Genomic DNA, 24,636 nt, shown 5'->3' with positions numbered 1-24,636 from the left:
CAGACATCATTTTAATTAAAAAGATACCAAGGAACAGTAATCATAACAATTAAAACACATCTGGTAATCAATGAGGGCAACATTTGAAAGACAAAATAAGAGACAAGTACACAGTAAAAAAAAAACAACAACTTTTGTTTCCTTCATTCCCTCGATGTGATAATAAGAAGACCTGTCTGTGGTCTCATGCGTTGGTTCATTGAAGTATTTATCTGAACACTTTTCCTTTATTTCAATATTAAGAACCCTGACTTTAACAATTTCTTAAAAAAGAAGTGCTATTACCCAGCTAACTTCTCTACCTCAGCCTCTCCAGCACATCCAGAGCCAGCGTGGCCCTCTGGTTCCGCAGCTGCAGGCGGGTGTGCTCCATGGTGAAGGAGAACTGGGGCAGGGCAGGGAGGGAGTCCAGGGCCTGCTGCGAGCTGAGGGCCTTGGCTCGGGCCTGAGTTGACAGGGTATGGAGTTGGTGGACCTGGTCTGGGTCTGCGGTTCCAGGGGCCTGGGTCTGCTTAAAGGTCGGGATGAGGGAGCCAACGTGCCTGTGCAGCAGCTTCACCCACTGGACCGGCTCGGCCCACAGGTTCAGATCCCCCTTCTCGAACAGGAAGTCCTCTTCATTCTGGTCAACAAGCAAAACGGGGAGTCTGGTTACTGGGATGTGGATGTAAATCAGTTGGTTCATCATGATCGTTACAGTTACAAATCTAAAAAATCCAGAGCCACATTGGCCCTGTCTGGACCTGGCATTACCATGCGTCTTGGGTGATCTGATCACAAGTAGACAAAGTATGTCATTTCACACCTCGACGTGCTGTAATATCACTTCCCCCGCTCTATATCTATATATCTATATGCAAATAAACACATTGTTAACACATGCGGCCCTGGAAACCAAAGCGATGAGCTCAAAAACACTTCAATGCCCCCCAGAATTGAGGGGATCTGCGTAATGCGTCACATTTACTTGAGTAAGTTTTTGAAAATATTATACTTCTAGGAGTAGTATTAAATCACTATACCTTTTACTTTACTTGAGTAGATTTGTGAAGAAGAAACTGTACTCTTACTCTGATATATCAGGCTACAATGACCTTACTTTCCTTTTAACCTCTTTAGTATTCTACTCGTCATGGTTTTTTAACGGTAATTTTCCTAAATAAGTTTATATTTTTTGCTGTGGATGGGCGAATGTTTGAAGATGGATTATTTTAATTTAAGCTATTTTGCTATTAGTTAATGAATTGTATTGATTGGATGAACTACAATTTGCCAAAAGATGATTATTTTGTATTTTTGTTTGTCCAATTGAATGCTTGTGTTAAAAAATCAATCAGATGTTACTCAACAGTTACTGAGCTCTTTTTTACTCTTACTCAAGTTATTATTTAGATGACTAGTTTTTACTTGAGTCATATTATTCTGAAGTTAACAGTACTTTTAGTTGAGTACAATGTTTGGCTAATCTACCCACCTCTTCATTTGACCCGAGGTTAAAAACAATGACTAGTGCAGCGTTAAGAATACAGAGCCGTACAACCAAACGTCTTTAGGTTATCAGCACAGGAGTAACTTTGCTCCAAGTTATGTCTTACGATGCCTCTCGGCGGTTTCACAGGGTGCCTTCAAAGTCTTTAATAGAAAGAAAGAAACAACCGAGTGAACAGGAACCAAAAGTAAAACAGGCAGCTAAACAAAGTGTGGCTCGAGAGCAGAAACCTTGGTGACTCAAAGCACTCGGCAGCTATTTTGACTACTACTGTGAGCAGAATAAAACAAGGGCAGGGAAAATAAATAATAGTGCCACCTGTCCCTGTGATTCCACCAGTTACAGACTCCGTGTTAAACCCAGCCGAATCACTTAAGGCTACGTTGTGTAAGTAGTGCTGTTACAGGCTATTCGTTTATATGTGTTCCACATTGGACATTAATGAACAATCTCTGTTGAAGTGATAGAAAACGAAACCGTGATAGTCATCGTGGTCATCACTTTCACTTCATGGAAATCAAACAGTCAAATATCTCCCCTGATATCTTTTGGCGTTATGTGTCTGCTTCCTCACCAGACCGGAAGCTTCGTCTGAAAGCGCCTCATCGTGGGCTTCTTCATCTCCCAGCAGCCACTCTGTCACAGCGAGGACACCCGTTGGTACCTGCCCCCACAGCTCGAAGAGCCGACACAGGAGCGCCACGCCCGAGTCCAGGGCCACCGGAGGACACACGGGCACCCCTGAGACACCTGAGGACAAGAGAGACCGCACGTTTAAACAAAGTCAATAAACCATGTTTGACATTAAAGACCCACAGAAATAATTTGCAGTCAAGACGCGATGCATCGCACTTAAAATACAAAAGGAACAGTAAAAAAACAAAGCTTGTGTTTTGACTGTGTCAAATTTCCCCACCCTTAACCAATTTACTTCACGTCTGCTGCAGATGCCATGTCATTACTGTGTCAGCTGGGCAGTGGTCCAACTTCACCTTTAGTCTTAAGTTCAGCTCTAGCCCTGGGGTCTGAGGATATGCTCAGGCTCATAGTGTGTGTTGAGCTCTCTGTTTTAGCTACAGAGTGAGACATCCCCTCTTCTGTTCCATCTTTGTTGGGAGTCACACATAAGCAGTAGCTAGGTAAGGACTACTAGCCAGTCAGGAGCAGAGTGTGAGGGCCCTGACAGTCCCTAGGTAAGGACTACTAGCCAGTCAGAAGCAGAGTATGAGGGCCCTGACAGTACCTAGGTAAGGACTACTAGCCAGTCAGAATCAGAGTATGAGGGCCCTGACAGTACCTAGGTAAGGACTACTAGCCAGTCAGAATCAGAGTATGAGGGCCCTGACAGTATATAGGTAAGGACTGGGGGGGACTTTGGGCTTTTTCACTTTGTAAACCTATAACATGCACAAGAAAGATATATAACGCAATAAAGGAAAAAAAATCCAAAAAGCATAACATGACCACTTTATAGCTGACTGTTCCAGCCTTTGTAAATGTAGATGATTGTTTTATGTTTTGTCTTATTTATATTTGTCTTCAGAGGTAATAGTATTTATGCAGTTTATAACAGGTGGAAACTATCCATTGTATGTTAACTAAACCCTCATCATTTGATCATTTATTCAAAGATAATGGTGTAATGTGTTTTTTTCAAATTGAGTTTACAATCTTCTCATTTGATATCATTATTAAACTGCTTTTTAATTAAGTGTGAGGCCAGCTGTGTCTACCATATCTTTTTATTAAAAAGTCACTTTTCAATCTAAACAGGTCACATATTAACAAGCCAACACTCATTAACTCACTGACTGCTGACAGTTATACACTAAGTGTAAATAATTTGTGTAAACCTCTACTTAGTAAACACAAAATAGTTTATAGCAGTACGTTATATCATGAATAAAGGCTTATAAAGGCCGATAAAGGCTTATAAATCAAAATCTACACAATCAAACATGTTTTAGCAGGACTGTGATCTGAAACCGGGGAGAAACCTCTGCAACCACGATTGCATGTTTCTCTGGCGTTAACGCTAGTGTGTAGCTAAATGTAACACTATAAACCCTGATGACGATATATCACATGACCATATCACATATGGAATTATAGGTCAGTTGGAGCCCAGAGTAGAAAACACTGCTGTATATATGACAGAAAATAAAAAAGCATAAAAGGACCCCTTTTAAGATAAACCTGGTTACCCCTCTGCCATGTACGGTACACAGGTTTCTAATTGGGTTTCTACATGAGGACGTAGACCCGACCCAACCCATCGAGTGTCGTGTGATGCGGTGGCATGAAAGGAAAAACCATTACCCGGAGTGGTGTGTCCCCGTATCCAAAATAATTCAATCCAAAGTCTGACTAAAAGTGAAATAAATAATTCTAAATAAGTCCGGTCCACAACTGAACAGTACACTTTTGTAAAATTCAGATGCAGGAAAAAATGTGTATGTGCCACGAGCCCCAAAACAAGAGGGTGAAAAAAAGACTGCAGCATTATCAAATATGAAATAAATATACCAGGTTGGTCACGGTAATCTGATTACTGAACACCTGTATTTAGACAATTTTCCACCTGATTTCCTCCAACACCCTTGCCTGGTGTAGGTCTCTGCCTGTTCAAATGATGCAGGGCTGACTGTAGGATCCAAACTTAGTGCGAGTGTGCGCGCATGTGTGTCTTCTCTGGGCTTGGACTGCCTTCTGGGAAACAAAACTATAACTCATATAACTAACCACGATCAGGGTGTGTATGAGTGGATTCCAAACTGTTGTGCACGTTGCACCAGTGTGCGCCGTGCACACACAGTAAGTGCATATGTTGCCTTTAACTTCCTGTTTACGTGTTAATGAATGGATTTATGAATGGACTGCCAGCATATGTGAATAGGATGTTCATGTTGACAAAATAAATAGGTTTATTTTAGTATTTTTTGCTATTTGTAGTCTTGTGCAAATAGTCCATAATGCTTCTACACACATATATCCAGAAGCAGGCAGGCGGCCCGGCCTGTCATGAGCCCATACAGTGTTGTATGCGAGAGTGGAGGAAGTGTGAGTGCAAGGACACACACTTCAAACAGGGAAAACATAACGTATGACTTCATTTAACGACTCCAGTTGTCCATGCAGCAACCATCTGACACAGGGGTTGTGCATATGTGTGTGTATGTGAGAGAGTGTTGTTCTCCCACCTTGACCAGCCTCACCACGGCTGACACCCAGATAACACCAGAGACTTCAAAAGGCTTTAAGAGACACTAGCCAAAACACTACCACTATGGGAAGAGAGGAAGGAGGGTGGAGGTAGACGGACCCCCATCGGCAGACATACAGTATAAAAAAAAACCAACACACACAGGGTTGGGAACCCAGATTGGTTTTGAGGCGTAAAATCGGAGCAGAGCCTGAAGTCTGAGCAGAGAGGACAACCTGCTCTGTGAACATTAGAAGCTGCTGATTGTACTGTATTAGAGGAGATTTAAGAGTTTAGGAGCTTGAGTGACAAATTCCTTTCTTTACCAAGAAGCCGCCTCTTTCTGGGACGGCCCAGCCTCTGATGTCGAGCCTTTACAGTCCCCACCTCCCCAAACATTAAGGGACATAATAGGAAATTTTATCTGCATTCAATTTATCTACTTTGCTACGGAGGTTTCACACATCGCTTAATGCGATTTCCCTCCACAAGCATTTGCCGCAGAATACTGCGTTTCTCAAGGGGATTGTCTTTCATGCTGTTACTGCCATGTGTGTTGGGTGGGTAGTGTGTGGACATGTGTGTGAGTTTGTGTATGTGTGTGTGTGTGCACACGCTGGCATGAGTTTAGTCCAAAGAGGTCATTGTTTGCGGTGAACGTCTGTGCGAGTTTAATCTTGTCTCTGCAAATGACAATATCAGTGCCAGCTGGGGAATGAATGGGTTGGAGTAAGATTGGGTGAGGCTGTGTGTGTGTGTGTGTGTGTGTGTGTGTGTGTGTGTGTTGTGCAACTGGCATTTATTGGCACACACTCCATTCACTGGCACTCCTAAAGTACATTTTAAACTGGGCAGGGCAGGAGTGTGAGGGGAAAACTTAACCTTGTGCCACTTGTGGAAACAGTATAACAGTTGTACCATTCTGAGCTAAAGGGTTTTAAAAAAAGAAATAAAACAAACTATACTACGATCTTTGCTTGCCTTGTTGGAGACTCTGGCAACCAAGTTAAAAAAAAAAAGTGCTTTACATGTAAATCTGCAGGAACCAGAACAAGCTCTTTATCGTGCACACACACTATTATCTTCAATGCCAAAGAGCCACTTGGGCTTATTACGGACACGGACTGTTACTCTAAGCTCCGTCGCAGTTCTGCGCCGCATGCTAACGAATAGCTGGTTTTGACTAGTGTGATCGCACAAGTGAGTAAACCCCACACAAGACAAAGAGCGTACAGCCATGCTAGTGGCTCTGTGAGGCTGTACTTATAGGTACAGCATGGATTTGGGCTAAATGCTAACGCTAGCGTGGCAACATCCCAATGAAAAAACTAACATACTGGCGTGTAGCAGCTGTAATGTTTCCTGTTTACATCATCTTAGTTTAACGTGTTAGGTACAGACAAGGTTGACGGGAACGTCATTAGTTTTCCCAGGCATTGGGTACAAAGTCCATCACCTTATGAAGATCATGTGGTAGGGTTAAAAGCTCGGAAAAGGCTTGAAACAGGAGCACGGTTCGAGTCCGCCAGAAGGCCATCGTTGCATTACCCCTTCTCTCTCTCTCTCTCCCTCTCTCTCTCTCCCTCCCTTGGTTTATTGTCATTCCTCTGCTCAGCCTCCCACATCTAAGGGATTTGGATTAGAAGCCCCCGCCTCAACTAACTGCTTCGACTATGCATCCCACCTGGGGGCTGTAACCTGCCGACGGGCCACCGTTTGGTTCACCCAGCTACACCTGCCCTGCAGCACAGTCAGTTCTTTATTCTATACATCCTGGACAAAGACCGTCTGTCCGAAAGGGGCAGCAAAGATCTATATGTGTGTATATGTGACGGATTTCATCTGTAGTCAGATGGGACTTCTGCAAATCCATTTCATTAATAATAATTAATGAAATGGATTTTCAGAAGAAGATTAATCATTTATGCTGCGTGCACACATATGCTAAGGACCTATGCCCGCAGAAATGGAGAGATGTCAGAGTGAGTGGGCTGCCAGTGCTGGACCAGCGCCCTGAGCAGTAGCGGATGGCGGGGTACGGTGCCTTGCTCAAGACAACCTGGCAGTGCCCAGGAGGTGAAGTAGCATCTCTCCAGCCACCAATTCCCACTCCGTACAGGGACTTGAAAAAAAGACCATACAATGGCAGCAAAACACTCACGGTAACTTTCCCGAAAGCTCAAAGAAACTTTCGTCCCACCACACACATCACACACACACAGTGTGTGCCACAGACGCGTCAGTGGAGCCGAGCCACCAGGATGCATAGGTGTGAGATTGAGAGGTGTGAAATAAAAACATACACTTTACAGCCCCGACTTCCTCTGGTGGTGGGAGGTGAGAAAACGGGGAGTGACCAACAACAACAACAACAACAACAACAGCAGGAAACATTACCATGAAATTAACAGCACAAAACTTAGTGAACGCTGTAAATTACCATTGCAATAATGGTCTGAGAATAAATGCTAGTAATCTGAGCTCACTGTAGCAAAATGTCATGAAGTGCAGTCAGTGATTAGTCAAAAGATCAAATTAGTAGGGCGGCCTCTAGCCCCCTATCTATCCACTGTCACTAATCAAGGGAAAGCCCCAAAAGAATATAATATATTTACATATATTTATTCCTTGCGTTTGTTGATCCCTTCAAAGCAGCAACGGAGTGGATTTTTGCCACATGAGACTATACAAAGATACCCTGGATATTTCATCACAAAGCATTTTTAAGTTGATTTGGGGATTCTGTGACCAACAAGTGTACTCTGTAACTTGGACTCTTGGGTGGGTGGACTTCATAGCGCCTTTGAGACATGGAACATGCCATAGGGGGTGACATATCCTGACTTTCAGTCAGTCCCTAGTATGGGTCAAGCTTCAAAAACTCAAAAATTCCCATAATGCAACATCATTGCATTTGCCATTAGGAAACTCCTGGTCTCCCAGATCCACAAAAGAAATGACAAGACTGCTTTCACAGGCTGAGTATTTCAAAATGCTTCACATACAACGTCAGCTAACCTACCCACCGGAAACCAAAAAAAACTTCAAAGACTGATCTGGGGTGACAAGGCTCGCTCACAAGATTTTGTGGTTTACTTGACTAACCTTTATATCTTTGTACAAAGGAGGAGATAATTGAGAGATACATTTAGAGAGTGGTCTTAAAATGACGACCAACACACACACACACACACACACACACACACACACACACACACGTTTATTCCTTTCTGTGCTGTTGCAGTCTTTCAGAGGTCAGGTAATGTCTGATTGTTCGACTTCAATGACATTTCCTGACTCTTTGTCCATTCCATAAGTGAACATTCAACCGACCGACTACTATCAGATCTAGGCCGACACAGTATCACACAGTGAGATTGAGAAAAGCCAAACCAAGATACTTTGCGCTCCTATATTATCTTTAAAACACATCCTAATCGAGCGTTACAACCCACAGCTGTAGACTGCAATGAATACAATGTGCACTCACTTCAACAGCCTGCAGACACCAGTCATTACTGCAGACATGTGACACTTTATTTTACACCACCAAATCAGTAAAATTTTAATTCCACATGCTGCCGTTGCAGTCAAAGATGGTGAAAGGGACACCATTTCTGTTTGTGTTTTCTTTATGGAGGCTGAAATGACAGCGTATTTATCCCAAAAGTAAAGGAGAAAGCTGCCAATCCAAAGTTTGAGTAATTAGTGCCCCACGGATTCTGTGTATGTTATAGTTTCTTCTTAAATTAGTGACACGTAAGACTTTTCTTAAAGTCTTGATCAGCCATCCATCCAAACTGACCCAACACACAAACAACAGGTTTGATGGTTGAGTGAGTGCTGTGCAAATATAGGACGAGGTCCGTTTAATGAGTGTTCGTCAGCCCTTGTCGGGTCGTTCACTACCATTCATCTGCATCATCCACTGTCAATGAATGAACTGGGGCATATTCTACAGGGGTGCTTGTTGTCTTCGCAGTAAGCAAAGAGGGTTGGTCCAGGCTATTTAGTAGATCAGGGTTCACTGAGAATGGCCTTGAAAACATGAGCATGTCAGCAGAGTATGTGAGGCCACTACTGAATGGTGGAAAAAAGAGAGAGGGGGAAGGAGAGAGGAGGACTTTTTAACACACACACACACACACACACACACACACACACACATCTCAATTCACTGAAGCGTCACGCTAACACAAAAACAACACGGGTAGAAAACTAGGCGTTAAAATTGCGGACATAATTAAAATCTGGAACATATTTTTAAATATGTATTTTTTTTAAGAGTAAGATTTAAGGGCTTTTTCTCTTTATTAGTTAGTGACAGTGGATAATCAGAATCAGAAATAGTTTATTGAAGGGAAATTCAGTGTTACTGTTGCAAGAGTGTATAAATATCACAGTAGAAATATAAGGAATGTGGATATGTACGGTACTTGCACTGACAGGAAAGGTAGGACAGTGACGGGGGGTGACACGCAGCAAAGGGCAGCAGGTCAGACTCAAACCCGGGCCGCTGCAAAGGTCTAAGCCTACACGGGGCGTGCGCTCTTACTGGATGAGCTAGAGGTCGCCCCGGCATTTCAGCCGTAACTATTACGTTTAAAGATATATAGTTAAATATGTCCACCCTATGTATTGTCATTTCAACTTTATGTTTCATATGAGAATGTTGTGAAAAAAAACCTCTCCATGCTGTTTTGAGTGAGATCTGGTTTCTGAATGTCTTCTGCCTTCAGTCTCCGGGTGAGCTGTTCAACATCTGCACGGCTTTCTACGTCACTAGCCGAGACGAGGTGGCTAACTGTATTACATGCTAGCGCTAGCTCGTTCTCAACGGCGAAACACTGGTACAACACACACTAGGTCACCATAATCTCCACAAGAACTACTTCCTGTCCCTGTTCTGCAGGTTTTCCACAAGTGTCCCTGGTCTAGAAGAAGTCTCCCAGCTGATCCTACCTTGGACTGACCAAAGCTGGAGAAAGAGTTATCTAGCTGATGGGATCTTACCGAGCTACTACTACAAGACAGATAGTAAAGAAGATAGATGTCTTACTCTGTAGTTAACCCGAGACTCAAACACACAGGGTGAAAACAGAACCTGCAGCAATGTGCAGTACAACTAAAATCTGGTGTTTTTGAAAAAGTAACCTTGTAAACCTAGTCTGGTACAATCTCAAAATACAATTACAAACCTGAAAATTTGCATAATATGAGAACTTTAAATGAATCATTAGAAAAACACAAAAGTGGAGGATTAGTGTGTCACTCCGTTCCCAATCAAAATCGTAATAACTGCCCTGTTACACACTGCTGTCCCAACCAAATCCCAGTGGGCTCTATATATAAAGTGATCCCTCTGTTCCTGCCCCGGGGTCTGTCACAGTGCTGGAGGTCCACGGGGGGTGAGTGGAGTTTGATTTCAGACTCAATTAGCCTAGAGGTATTTGGGTGATGCTGGTGGTGGGGGTGATGGTGGGGGGGAGAGCGAGCTGGAAGGTGGGATGGGTTTAAATTAGATTTGCTCTTCCTGTCCAGGACAATGGCTCCACTGTGGTTCACAGAAGATAAGCTTCGAGGGACCTGACGTGAATCCGCACAAATCTCTCTCCCACACACTAAACACATTTATTTGGATATTACCTGATTTAAACATCGAAGGATGCGTGAACGGCGAGTAAAAGAGAGCCAGTCAACTACTTTACGGGAACAGAAAAAGTTGCAAAGCATTCACACATTTTATCAAAAGGAACGGTGAGTCCTACCTTTATATGATGGTGAAAGAATGTCTAACATTAATATCTGACACAAAATAGTCCCTCTATTTTAAAGCTACGCTGGGGAACTTTTCCCGCTACGGTCCCCCTACAAGTTGGAAGCACGGTTGTCCCATCATGTCTCATTGGAACTACAGATCCGTCACCTAATCTGGCACACTAGCATAGTGCGGTTATAGCCGCTGGAGAGCCGCAAAGTGAACGCAGAAGTGCCGTTCACCCTGTTACGAGTTGACGAACCACTGAAATGATTTTGGAAACTTTTTGTTAAGGTACAAAAAGGTCTCTAGTGTTGCTTTAAGAGAACCCCCCCGGTTTCCAGGCTTAATGTTGAGCTGAGCTAAGCTCATTGCTGCTGGCTTTACATTCATATTTACGGTAGCATTCAGATATGACAATGGTTGGATCTTCTCATCTAAGGTTTGGAAAGAAAGATAAATATCAAACTGTTCTTTCACTGATTGTAAGATATAGAGGGTTTTAAATTGCGCAGGCAACATGTCTTTGTTGTACTGAATTCCTGGTTTAGCTTAATATCTGGGTCACAATGTATACTGTCCAGCAACAACATCATCGGCAACTAAACTGCCAGTTTAGACATTTACACTTTAAATAGCTGGTGAGGGGGTGTGGTTGGGTGGGGGGTGGGTGGGTATTTTACATTTTGTAAGGGTGTGTTGCAGAACCCGTGTCTGTTCCCACATCTCTGCCTGGCCTCCATATCAAAGGGCCAGGAGTCGTCGCCTCCATCTCAAGCAGCTAACACCTCAGATACTTGACTCTGCTACGGCAGGTCATAAAAACACACAGACACACAAACACACACACACACACAGACACACACACTGGGCGGACTAGCTGACTGGCTAGCCTGCAGGGGATGGGAAAACGGGCACACACACACACACACACGCACGCTTGAAGTGACCTGTATACACACTAACACACAGTAATGTTTTTCCATTGGCACAGCATTGCACTATATAGCTATGTTAGCTATGTATAGCATGCCAAGCTATTCCATTTCTATTTCCTTGGCAGTCCGACAGCAGAAAGTTGACCTCAGCTATTATGCAGTTCACCAAGCCAAAGGTGTCCGCCATGGTGGATAAGAACTTTACCACTTTCACCGTGTGTCACTTAAGCCCTTAAAAAACGCCTACCAAAATTGGACATGTACTAGAATTTTAAAAATAAAATCATTCTGAAGCATGCATGATTGTTCTGTCAATGTCAGGCATCATAATGTACAGTTAAAAAAACGTTTTCCAGACTCAGATTATTCCTGGGAAAAGTAACACAGCTGTTTGTTTTTTTTAAACTGATGTTTCACCTGTTTGCACTATTTGCATTTGAAAATAAGTATAAAAACATGACTGTTTGGTTTGTACTGGCAATTGCAAAGAAGTTGCGGGTGAAAAATGAAGTGTGTTCACACGTATGATTTTGGGGGGTCGAGAGAAATGGCAAACACATTAGATCTGGAGAGACTGGGATTTTATTTTGAAGTTATCGGAGATGTATTTGATAAGATCTGGGACCTTGTACTGACATTTTTCAGAGTAAGGTGTAATGTGTGAGTTTTTTCTCTGTATACTCTTTTGTACTTTTAAAGGTTCCATGACATAAAAATGTCACTTTATGAGGTTTTTTAACATTAACATGCGTTCCCCCAGCCTGCATATGGTCCCCCAGTGGCTAGAAATGGTGATAGGTGTAAACCGAGGACTGGGTCTCTGCCTTTGAGAAAATAAAAACTTTACAACAACAAGGTTACTTCCCCTTTCTCTGCTTTGCCCCCCTAGAGAATTTGGCCCACCCATTGGAGAGAGACATCATCTTTCAAACTAGGAAAGTGGCAGTCGGCCAGTAAAGAGACTTCAGATACAGTTTTAGAGGACCACTAAGGTCTATATAAAGAGACTTCAGATACAGTATTAGAAGACCACAAAGGTCTATATAAAAGAGACTTCAGATACAGTATTAGGTCTATATAAAGAGACTTCAGATACAGTATTAGGGACCACTAAGGCCTATATAAAAGAGACTTCAGATACAGTATTAGGGGACCACTAAGGTCTATATAAAAGAGACTTCAGATAGAGTATTAGAAGACCACAAAGGTCTATATAAAAGAGACTTCAGATACAGTATTACGGACCACTAAGGTCTATATAAAAGAGACTTCAGATACAGTATTAGGGACCACTAAGGTCTATATAAAAGAGACTTCAGATACAGTATTAGAAGACCACAAAGGTCTATATAAAAGAGACTTCAGATACAGTATTAGGGACCACTAAGGTCTATATAATACCATCTAAAGTGCACCATGTCATGGGACCTTTTAAGAAAAAAAGCTTTGTATTTAATTGAAGTATTACTGTGTCTGTTTCTATTCCAGCCATGCTTTAAAAAATATTAAACACATTCAAAATGATTTCAACATTCCCTTTAACACCCTTACGTGACATGTTCTCAGAGAGACAGTATTTGTGCAACGCTCACGCAATCATGATGACTTCATTAAATGTCATGTCAGTGATCTAAATGTCCTCTCAGCTCACTGCCGTGTTAATTTTAGATACTTATGTTTGATCTCTCAAAGTAGAAAGATGACATATTTTCCCAAATAAGGGCTTCGTTTTTTTACAGTCAGTGGCATGTGATCCCTTTTGGGTTTTTCTGCTGTTTTTCATTTAAATGTGGAATTCAACTTTTCTGTCCAAGTCACTCATTCATTTGAAACACGCTTACCAATTTACCGCCTCATTTCTGCTTTCTGTGTTGTTGTGCTACATTCCTGTTGCGCGTACGACACATAAAAACAGGAATTCAGCGCAATTTTCATCAATTGACATCAAATTAGTTTTGTGAGCGGCCTGGCTGAAGAGTAAAGTCCCAGAAAAGCATGGAGGCAAACACTCAAACTTGTTTCTTGCAGTGGAGTGTCCAGGAGGACACTGTACCAGTTTACAGTAAGGAAGCAAACTGGTACACACACACACACACTGTAATCTCCAAATGAGTAATGAATATGGATGGACAAAGGAGGTTAGCCCACTCTATCTCTCTTTCTATGCGCACACCTATCGGAAATACAGTACATTAAAAAAGAAAAGAAAACATGTCCCTTTCTGCCTTTAGCTAAAGTAGCTGTAAGCTGAGCCTCCCCCATGCCCTCCCATGCATGGACTGCGTTGCCATGAGGGGCTGCGGAGACTGCCGAGAAGATGTTTGGCTTTCTTGTGTTATGTTATAAGATACAATCAGCGGCGACAGACACAATAAGGGTGGCTCCTGGAGGAAAAGCTGGGAAAATACGGGAAGTGAGGACAGGAAGTCGCACTGTGGCTGTTTGTGAGGGGCACTTGAGAGCCAACAGCTGTCAGTCCTCTGATAGTGTGTGTGAGAGAGAATTCTGAGGGTGCTTCTATGGGGATAAGACATTGTGTGTGTGTGTGTGTGTGTACTTTGTGAGGGAATCTGTTTGTCTGCCATCATGCGATTCCTCAGAAAACAGACCTCACACATTTACCAAACAATGACACATAACCACACACACGCACACTTCACTCTTGGGTTCCAGCTAGAATTAGCACCCTTCATTCCATGCATGCTCCCTAACCCTAAGCACAAAATGATGTCATCAACCCTTTGTAGGATTAACAAGTGTTTGTGGTGTTTTATGCGCTTGTGTTCATATGTCTGCTTAAATACATTTGAGTGTTTTGTGTATAAACAGCATATTTCAGTAATTATCAGTGTCGTCTACCAATGCTTGGCTATGTGTCTGAAGAAGTAAAAGCATGTATTTGTGTATAGCCATGGTTTTGTATGTGTGTGTGTGTGTATGGGCTGAGCAGGTATATTAGTTAGTGTGTAATCATTTTAAGTGTGTGTACCTGTACTGAGCAGATGTGCTGGTACATTAGAGATGAAGTCAGAGGCCGAATCGCGGACATCCTGGTCTTCGTCCTGCAGCAGCGTAAACAGACTCCTCCACAGAGAGACTGTCTTGGACAGACCTGACACGTGCACACACAAACACGCAATTAAAACACTTTCTCCTTTGCAACATATCAAAGTGTTTTTCTTGACTGGCTTGGAGGTACATACTTCATCAAGTTGTTGCAGGATTGAGACTCACCCAGGGGCAGATGAGGGCTGGTCAGCACGGCGGCTGTACAGTTGACCAGCACGGTGGTGGCCGTTAGCTTCACCTCCACTGGCTGCTCCTCGCTGCAGCATGAGCACAGCAGCGCCGCCCACTGAGCTAAGCAAGGTACTGCACTCGCACCCTACATGACAGAATGATCAGAAAAGTACACTCATGTAGCCATCTTTATTTAAGACTTTATTAGATATTGATAGGACAGTTTTAGGCATGAAAGGAGAGGTGTGTGGGGGGATGACATGCACCAAAGGGTCAAAGGTTGGAATTGAACCTGTCACCGTTGCAACAAGAACTGAGCCCCTGTACATGGGGCGCACGCTATATCACATAAGCCTTTTCATATATCAGTTCCTTCAACAATGTTCCTCCAGAATGATCTGGACGAGCGTCCACTTACTTTCTATAGGTAATTGGTTTAGATCTGGTGTGTTTCTCCAATTCATTATAAAAAATTGCTATGTTATATAAGTGTATAACTGGCTACAATGGCTGTTTGGTTTTAATCTTCAATAGCCAGTTCATTTCTTTTAAACAATTACAGTTAATTGAATTGTCAAACTTGGAATTAAAATTCTAAATCTGACAATAACAGAAGTACACAAGTAAGAAGTTAGCAACATGCCCTGTAGCGAGGTCAGTAAGCGGTTTGCTAAGCAACCAGACACTGTGGAAACCAATCATCTGCTTCCTGTACCTGGGAGCGTTTTAACCGAAGGCTGCCAACACATTATTCTTTGCCCGGGGAGAGATTGTTAGTCCAGTCAGATTTACCTGAGGGTTGGAGTGCACCAGTTGAACCACCAGTTGAGAGAGCAGGGTCAGGGCAGCGCAGTGGAGCTCCACACTGAAACACAAGGTCAAACACCTGATACCAGCTTCCAAATGTCTAAGAATAACTTGGTGAGTTTATTTTTAATGTCTGTCCTGGAAGAATCTCTCCTCTGCTCTTTCGGAGGTTTCTCCCATTCAGTTTTTTTTTTAGGGGGATTTTTTCCCCTCTTCCAAAACAAGGGTCTAAGGTTTGTAAAGCCATTTGAGGAAAATTAGTGATTTTAATTATATATTGGCAAACGTAATTGACTTACACTTTAATCCTATTAAATCCGCAACACATCAGTGCAATGGAGGTACAAAATAATTCCATCTTTGGTGCTTAGAAGCACAGTTAGTACATGCTTTTTGTTGTTTTTTAGCCATTTGGGTGAACCAACCCCTTTAACTTGACATATTGGTGCAGGGAGAGGCTGTGAAAATGATAATGCGCTTCTCAGGTCGTTCTGTGGAAAACGTTACACGCACATAACACCCCAGCACTACACACACACCACTCACTGTATTGAATTACAATCCACAAAAGAAGTGTGCGGGTACGCACCACTGCATTATGGATCACAATAGCCCAAGTGCCATTCAATCACACGGCGGACAAGGGCGGCCAGCAACCCAATCTCATCCCTCCCCAGCTCTAATCTAACCCTGGGGCCACACCAAAGGGAAAGTGGATCCCGGGTCCAGAGATTGTGGCCAGGAAAAGGCTTTACAGGGCTAAAAGCCTTTGTAATCCAATCCTGATTTAAGCCTGTATTCTCTTGTCGGGGTGAGAAAAGTACAGCAGTGGCTTGTCAAGGAGGGCGTGCTTGTCTGTCAATTCATGTCAAAGGGCTTACAGTGTACGCACACACACACAAATACTGGAACAGAGTGTGCAAAATCAGTTTGTGGTAAGAGAGGGCCGGAGTCTGTCAGAAACTCTCACAAAAATAATGGTTTGCGCTTGACAGGTGTGAATAACCTAATGTAGGAATAATGCTTTAATGAGAGCCTTTGAGAGCACAAATATCAGCTTTCATCTATGTTTTTTTTTTTTTTTTTTTAATTTTGTAAAAACTGCCAGTCTCTGATGTTGGTGGGCAATTTGGTTATCTGAATACTGCAGCAACACATGAGCGACCACACAAACACAGACGCAGAAAGGGGCCACTGAGCTCCAGGTGTGCCCAGGTGCAGAGCTAAGGTGCAGCCAGTGAACCTGTGTGTCCCTGCTCCATGGACTCTGGCTGTGAATGAAGGCTTGACAGGCAGCCTGCCACAGCTAGTGAGGGCTTTTTCACAAGAAAAGCCAGAAGAAAAAAAAACAGAGAAATGAAAGAGGAGCGTGGATGCATCTTGCCATGTAGTACATTCATGTCTCTTCCATCCATCATAGTTAAAAGCGGGTCTGGGATTGTTTAGGGTCTGTTTGGACAGCAGGTTTTAAGGAGGGAGAAAGGGGTTAAGGGTCACAGTCGCCTCCCTTCTCCTGCATTTATTTTGAAATGAATTAAAGTTACAGGTATTGGCCTGTGGTATGCTATGGTGGGCCTATGTACAGGATACACAATTTAGGACACATGAACATAATTAAAATGATCTTAAAAATGAGAAACATTGTATTTCCAATGCAGTTTTTACTGGCATGGCTCTCCCGATGGCACTGTTGCTCTCTCTGTTGGTGCCCTGATGTTCCCTCTTGTGCCACCATTTGTGTTTTTTAGTTTAGAAAGAGACATTTATGGTCCCTAACTTTTCATCTAGCACCATCAATGTGTCTAATACTTTAATTTATGACCAAATATTTGTAAAACTAGCAACATTCCCATCAGCCTTAGCTGTACTTTGTATTTAGTGCTAATAAGCAAGTGTTAGCATGCCAACTAAGATTGTGAACATGATAAATATAATACCTACTAAACATCAGTTTCACTCCAAAGTGTGTTAATGTGTTTCACTGACCTATGTCAAAGTGCCAGCAGACAAAACAGTATGGCCCTTGAACAGGTAAATGGACCCTTATTAATATTATTAATTACACCTGTGGTTCTATAGGGTGACCAGACGTTCCCGGTTTCCGGGGACAGTCCCCGAATTTTGTGACCTTTCCCTGGCTGGATCTGTCCCCGGAAATGTCCTCGGTTTTCCCTTTGACTGACAGTCCCGAAATTGGAACGAAAGAAAGAAAACATTGACCAAGCGTAGCCGATAGTCGCACAGCCTACACCCGCAGGCTCCAGACAGCCAGAGCCAGCGCTGCTCAGAGATGTTTTAGAAAGCAGTAATTTTTCAGACTTTTATGTTTTAAAAAAGGATCTTAATCTTTAACAGAAAAGTCGACCTCCTTAGAAATCCTTTCCATAATGTTGTCAATCACGAATCAACGAGCACTTTTATGAACGTAAATGCAAGCTGGAAAATTATCCTATTAACTTACATTGGAGGCCTAGCTTGTTTCTCTGCTGGCGATTGCAGCGGTCTTGTTTAATACTGCATCAACGTTAAAGAAAAACAGTTCCTCAATAGTTTTTATTGTATCCGATACTCAATGAGGTGTTGCAGAAACAAGCCTGAAGTAACAAAGCAAAAGCTGTCAAATAAATGTAGTTTAGTAAACATTGCAACACTCGCCTCTGAGGTGTAGTGAACTACAAAGAAGAAGTAGCAGGAGGGGTGATTCTAGGACCAGACCATTTGGGGGGCTCAGCCCCTAATGAGAACAGCTCTAGGTCTAGTGTCCCCCGTTTTAAGTTTTACAAAAATAGAAACATGACGTGTTTTGGAGGTATATACGCTTCTGAGCTGCAGGTGACATTTCAGGTATCATGCACATTCTTGGTAACAAATCTTGAGTGCAGGCTCCAATCACTGGTCTGCTGAAATAACACAATAACGGTCTAATCCTTTGGCAAAAACACAGGAAACAGAGGATCACATCGAGATGACTTTGGGAGGATGTTGAAGATTATTTGTACATGAACATGTTTATGTTTCTTCTCTGACCTGTGAGAAGAATTCTGAGCCAGAGCAAGGAGGTGCAGCCGGACCTCCTCCTGGGACAACATCTTCACACCGTCCCTCCATTCCAGCTCCCCGCCGGAGCTCAACACACACAACACCGCGAGGACCTGAGAGGAGCAAGGACAGGCAGAGGAGCTCTTTTATCAGTTCTATCCCACACACATAATAAGGCTGCTCAATTAAGGGAAATAAAATCATAATCACTATTAGTTTCATTATTTTTGTCAAGACTGAAATCACAAACATTTAACATGATTACACACACAAACAAACACACACACACACACACACACACACACACACACACACAGAGCTACTGGTGAGGGATGTTGCTCAGGGCCATCCATCAACACAGCTTTGGTGTCCTCTCTGCAGTGTGACTGGCAAGTTGCCCCAAAGGGTATTTTTACCACACCGGTCAGATCCTCCCTACACACACCCAAACCACGGGTACACAGCTGCCTCGCTCTCTCTTTCACACACACACACACACACAAATATACGCATGAATATGAATGCACAAGCACATGCATGCACACAAAGATGTGCAGGAAAGCAAGCAAGAGCTCATCTCATTTCATCTCCTTCTTTCATTCTAGGCAGTAATATGTTCCTCTTTTTTTTTTCTTCTATTCTTAGCATCCTTTCAGTTTGACCTCCTAAACTTGATTTTGTGCTTCCTCCACCCCTCGCAGCTTCCCCCCTCCTCTGCATCCTTCCCATACTGTTTTCTTTGCCCGGTCAATCCTCCAGAGAAGGAGGCAGCTGACCGAGTCAGCGGAGGGAAAAGACTCATTTTCCCCCGCTGGAGACGCTGTTAAAAACACACATCCAGCCGAGAACACTTGTTGACATTCCTGCTGCATATCTCGATGATTATTATTTCTTTCACGGCCCCAACCTGTTACAAGAGCTTTAAAATAAAGCTTGCTTTATATCGGTGGGGGTGGAGAGCAGGGTGAGCGGGCACATGCAACTATAAGTGTGTAAACATCTGTGTGTATGGTGTGAATGTATGTACTGTATTTGTGCATGTGAGCATTAAAAAGACAAGGTAGCAAGATGCCATAGAACATTAGATTTAACTTAAACATATACATATGTACAGTATATATGCAACTAATTCAACAGCAATTACAAGCTGATTTTTGTCATTTTTTAAATAAACAATGGATCATATGTTTTTGGGTAATGTTAAACGGGTTGGAAATAATAAACCCAAAGAATTATCAACCAACTCTGCAGTTTCCCTCAGCTCTATAACGCATCTTTAAAGGTGCTCTAAGCGATGTTGCTTTTTTAGGCTACACCTTTTTTTGTCGCATACAGAAAACATCTCCTCAATATCTGCTAGCTGCCTGTAACCAGGCGGTTAAACCAGAACAGGACCAAAAGGAGAGAGAATACTGGACTTATTTCAGGTAGCCAGAAACTAATAAATCTAATGCCAACTTGCTCCGTGTCCGCTGGAGGTTCAGGAAATAGTTTTTCCAAAACAGATTTACAAAGGGATACATTATGTCAATGTTCAATGGAAATGTTTAATTACCATTGATGCAGCTAAAAGCATCCTGTGTAAATACATCGACTCACGGGAAGTAACTTTTTGACAAATTCTGACAACAGTAAGCTACATGATGCTACAAAGTTGTCCATCTTTCATACTGTTGGAGACAACCACAGGAGCCTGTCACACCTGTGGTGGACACAGGGTGTGTCTTTTAGACAATATTTCAAAAAGTCCACTGAGAGTGAATCAATCTTTGGGCCAGTAATGCCAAGCCAGTTCCAGTATTAATTCAACCACTATGTTTCTCTTTCTTTATTGCGGAACTGAAGAAGGTGCACAGTTTAAATCCCAGCTGTGTGTTTTTCACTGTTCATTCCACTAGCTCCAACGCAGCTGGTCTGACCATCTCTGCTGCTTCTGACTTTAACCACCGGCTTTAATGAGCTCCCGTCTTGAATACACTTGACTGCCCACATACTCAAATATACACAGTCACAGGCAAACATGCCAACTCAGGCATTGACGCGTACAGACTTTCATAGCTCTAACATGCAAATAAACAGTGATGCCCACCCTGCATGAACAGATACACACGCACACAAAAATGTTAACAAATGTTAAAGTCACCTAGCTTGCTCAGCAGTCCCGTGTAACCTAGTCTAGGTTTTTTTTAGCCTTCACAGCCTCGAGGTGTTGCTGCTTTTCACTGGTATTAACTGGCATTAACGGGCATCTTGGGCCAAAGCAGACCCACACCAAACAATGAAAGACATGTTGCGTAATTACAAAGGATTCATTTAGCTAAATTTAAAAAAAAATATATATACAGTGGCTAGAATAAGTTTACACACCCATGCTAAAGTTGATTAAAAATGGGAATGAACATTTTTTATCTTAATGCCTTAATTAAAAAAAAAGGGAAAATCCAACCTTTTAAGGCCACCAATTTGTTTTGTGAATGAATAATGCATTCTAAATAAATAAATGTTCTTCCTTAAAATACAGGGGGCATAAATATACATCCCCCTATGTTAATTTCCCAGAGGCAGGAACATTTTTATTATTAAAGGCCAGTAATTTAATGGATCAGGTTACTATGCATCCTGATAAAGTTCCCTTGGCCTTTGGAATTAAAAAGCCCCCCCCCCCCCCCCCACATCATCACATACCCTTCACCATACCTAGAGAAGGTTTCTCTCACAATACCATTACAGAAACAGAAATAATCATGAAAAATGCTGCAAATCAGCATATTTGCGCAACCCTTTTACAGGGTTCTCATGTTAAAAAAAATCTGATGGAAACCTTACAAAGGCAGCCAGGTATAGTGTTTTCAACCAGCGTATAGAGCTAACGTTAAGCTAGTGAGCTACAGCTGATGAAACCTGATGAAAAAGGTGTAGTTTTGGTCAGCTAGCAATGAGAAACTGATTTTTGTCTACCTCTGTCTGAAATCGGGAAGTCTTTGTTTCAGATATTATTACGAATTTTGACAGGTAAATCAGCCAACACCAGCACATCAATTGAAAACTGCTGCGAGGGGAAAGCTTGACAGACGTAGCAACAGTAATTGTGCACATAGACCTATGTGCTTCTAGATCACCCAATACCCCTTGAATATGCACTTGTTTGTTGACTCCTCTGATTGTAATGCTGTATGGTTGATCACACGTTCTTTACCATTTTTGTAAATTAAATACAAACGACGACGCCTCTCCATGTATTTGTATTAGGATGTACTCATTAATCCCAGAACGGTTAGCAGTTACCTGAAACACGGCACACAAGTAGCCACTTGACTACCGGCAAACACATTTAGAGTATTAGGTCAGAACCCATCTGTCATTTCCTAGTGTGATTTATACTTATAATAATAATAATATCATTTTGTTGACAGGATTCAAAGGGATTGCTTCTGTGGCATCTCTAGTAATTAGAAATGAAGAATGAAGAACACAAACCCTACAAACAGCCTTATATATGGTGTTGAATAAGAGTTTTCTTTGATATGCACTAAATATTTTCTACGGCATTCAGGCTACCATCTTTCCCATATGAATCCTCCATTGCAGCAGATTTCTTTAACACATATTCTATGTCTTGAATAAGGACTGAAGATAACAGACTTCTTCAGACGCTGGAAGCACTACGGCTAAGGATAATCACAGACCAACACAATATCTTAAGCCTACTGCTGCTGGTCTCTGCTCCTCTCCCAGGATGCTTCACTGGAGTCCCGGGACAGCTATGGCAACTGGCCCTTTGGGTTGGTGTGTCCTTGGCGCAGGGGAGGCCAACACTTTAAACATTAACGGCTGGCCCGTAAAGCAGCGCCTAGCAAAGAATGCCCGACCAAACGCATACACACAACACATATAAAACACACACGCAAACTGTCAGCCGGTCCCAGCATTGCTGATACATGTCAGCTCTGGAGGGGTGTTAACGGCAAGAGTAACAGAGCCGATCTGCTGGCTGCCTGTCCTCGCTTTATGAACACACTGAAATACAACTTTAATGTCCCCAAACAGGAAATAGGTTGCATTTCCCCCTCCAAAACTTGTTAAGAGTGGAGGCCTACCAAGTGTCTCATGAGTGTGTGAGTGACAGAGCGAGCGAGCGAGCGAGCTGCCAGTGTGCTTGGCGTGTCCCCTTGCGGCCGATTAGCCTGACACGCAAGCCTCTGCAAGATGGATTTGGACATTTAATCAATTTGCAGCAAAGGTCCCTGTGGTGTAGTTAAACTGTGACGAATAGGAAAAGCATTTATTTTGGAAAAAGCGTTCCTCATTGTGCGATGAAAGGATTGCTTATTAGGGATTACACACATACATGCGCCGCCTATAATGTTTTTGTGTGTGTGGTCTCACATTGGCCAGACACTGGGGGTGTGTCTCGTGAAAAGCCAAGCCGGTCAGGTTAGACAGGGTGGTCTGGTCCACCCACTGAGGTCTCCTCATCTTTTCCTCCTCCTGCAGCCTCCTCAGGACCCCCTCCAGTGCCAGCTCCCTCACCTCGTACAGCGGGCAACGCAGCAGACACTGCAGGAGCTGGCTAGTGACCTGAGGGTCCCCCCAGAGCTCGGGGACCTCCACGCCGGCGCTGAGTGCCACCCGGGCCAGGCTGAGCAGGTACTGGGTGTTGCCGGGCCGCGGGGTGGTAGAGGAAGTGTCTGAGGTGACGAGGTCTGAGGCCATCAGGACGGACAAAGCTTCCCGACGGAGATCGCTTACCTCTGAATCTGATAAACACACAAAACTTCACATTAGATGGCAATGTAGCATGAGGCTGCACTTTTAGGATGCTTATTTATATGATATTTTTTTATCACAAAGTCATTTCATATTTAAAAAAATAAATACAAATAAAACAACAAAAAATAGCCCCAACACATACCCTGCACCATATCTCACAATTGGCATTGTGGGAACTTTCCATCTTTCCATATGTCATCTCTCAATGCAACTCAAACCAGCTAATAAGCTAACTGAAATAACACCATGAGAATCTATGTATGGTGAAGGGTATGTGATGATGTGTGTGTGTGTGTGTGTGTGTGTGTGTGTGTGTGTGGGTAATTCCAAAGGCCAAGGGAACTTTAACAGGATACATAGTATCCTGGATCCATGAAATAACTGGTCTTAACTAATAAAAAAAAACATACATGATACATTATTCATTCACAAAGAAAATTGGGGTCCTTAAAGGTTGAATTTTTCCTAATTTTTTAAGTATGATCTTAAAATCAAATTTAGACTATTATGACCATGGCCATGTACATTGAATAAGAATTGTAGCAAGCTTATTGAAATATTCCCAGTTGCTTTCTTTTTCAGACGTATCCAGTCCAACCTCTCTACAAGCTAAACACACACACACACACACACACACACACACTCATTTGTGAAGCAAACACATGCAGACAACAGGCCAGACTGAAGAAGCCAGTCTCCTCTGTTCCTTTCTATTTTGACTTTTATAGGAAAGGCTGCGTCAGTGTCTGTTTGGAAATGCCCATGGCTGTGCCAACCCAGCCACCTGTGAACATACACTCTTGGGGAGCAATGTGCACACAAATAAACACACAAATGACCATGCACTTCCTCTCAAATATAAGTATAATCCAGAAGCAGAGCGACTATAGAGTAACCCAATGCCGTTCTAAAGCTGTGCTCCTCCCTACAGTATTGCTCCAAGACCCCGCACAGACCTTGCTTTGACAGCCAACTCAATTAGTTGCACGCACACACACACACACACACACACACACACACAGAAACTCATTGCAACTCAATCCGGCCCTGTAGCGGCACTCAAAACGTGGCCTGACAAAAGAGCGGGAAATGCCGCATTCCTCCAGAGATGGGCCGGGTAACCGTGGAGATGGGCCAGGTTACTTTGGAACCTGATCCTCAAAGGGGGGTCCGAGGCCAAATAAGCATACCCTAATGGTTATAATGGGGAATAGGGGCGCAGTAATGACATGGATGATGAAGGGAAGAGAGGGAGGAGGATGACTGAAAGAGAATGTGAGCGTGTCAAAGAGAAAACTGCTGTCTGTCACGGTGGAGTAGAGAGAAACAGATTGTGTGTGTATGTTTGTGTGTGTGTGTGTGTGTGTGTGTGTGTGTGTGTGTGTGTGTGTGT

The 24,636-nt window shown here is 42.9% G+C and overlaps 1 protein-coding gene across 3 annotated transcripts in view; it reads right to left on the bottom strand.

Annotated features, from left to right (window-relative positions):
• The window catches only part of thada (THADA armadillo repeat containing), a 95,644-nt gene continuing 71,008 nt past the window's right edge, over positions 1 to 24,636 (bottom strand). For 2 of the 3 annotated variants that reach the window (XM_034897339.1, XM_034897342.1), the window contains exons 32-38: positions 22,860 to 23,230; positions 18,462 to 18,586; positions 15,420 to 15,492; positions 14,622 to 14,772; positions 14,377 to 14,499; positions 2,064 to 2,239; positions 1 to 622 (exon numbers count right to left, since the gene is read on the bottom strand). In XM_034897339.1, the coding sequence (XP_034753230.1) occupies positions 299 to 622; positions 2,064 to 2,239; positions 14,377 to 14,499; positions 14,622 to 14,772; positions 15,420 to 15,492; positions 18,462 to 18,586; positions 22,860 to 23,230 (1,343 nt within the window). In that variant the 3' untranslated portion in view covers positions 1 to 298. The remainder of the gene's footprint in view (positions 623 to 2,063; positions 2,240 to 14,376; positions 14,500 to 14,621; positions 14,773 to 15,419; positions 15,493 to 18,461; positions 18,587 to 22,859; positions 23,231 to 24,636) is intronic. The other variant, XM_034897340.1, reaches the window with a different exon arrangement.

Source organism: Etheostoma cragini, chromosome 17 (assembly GCF_013103735.1).
Source record: "Etheostoma cragini isolate CJK2018 chromosome 17, CSU_Ecrag_1.0, whole genome shotgun sequence".
Taxonomy (NCBI): Eukaryota; Metazoa; Chordata; class Actinopteri; order Perciformes; family Percidae; genus Etheostoma; species Etheostoma cragini.
This window is presented reverse-complemented; position numbering and strand designations above follow the sequence as displayed.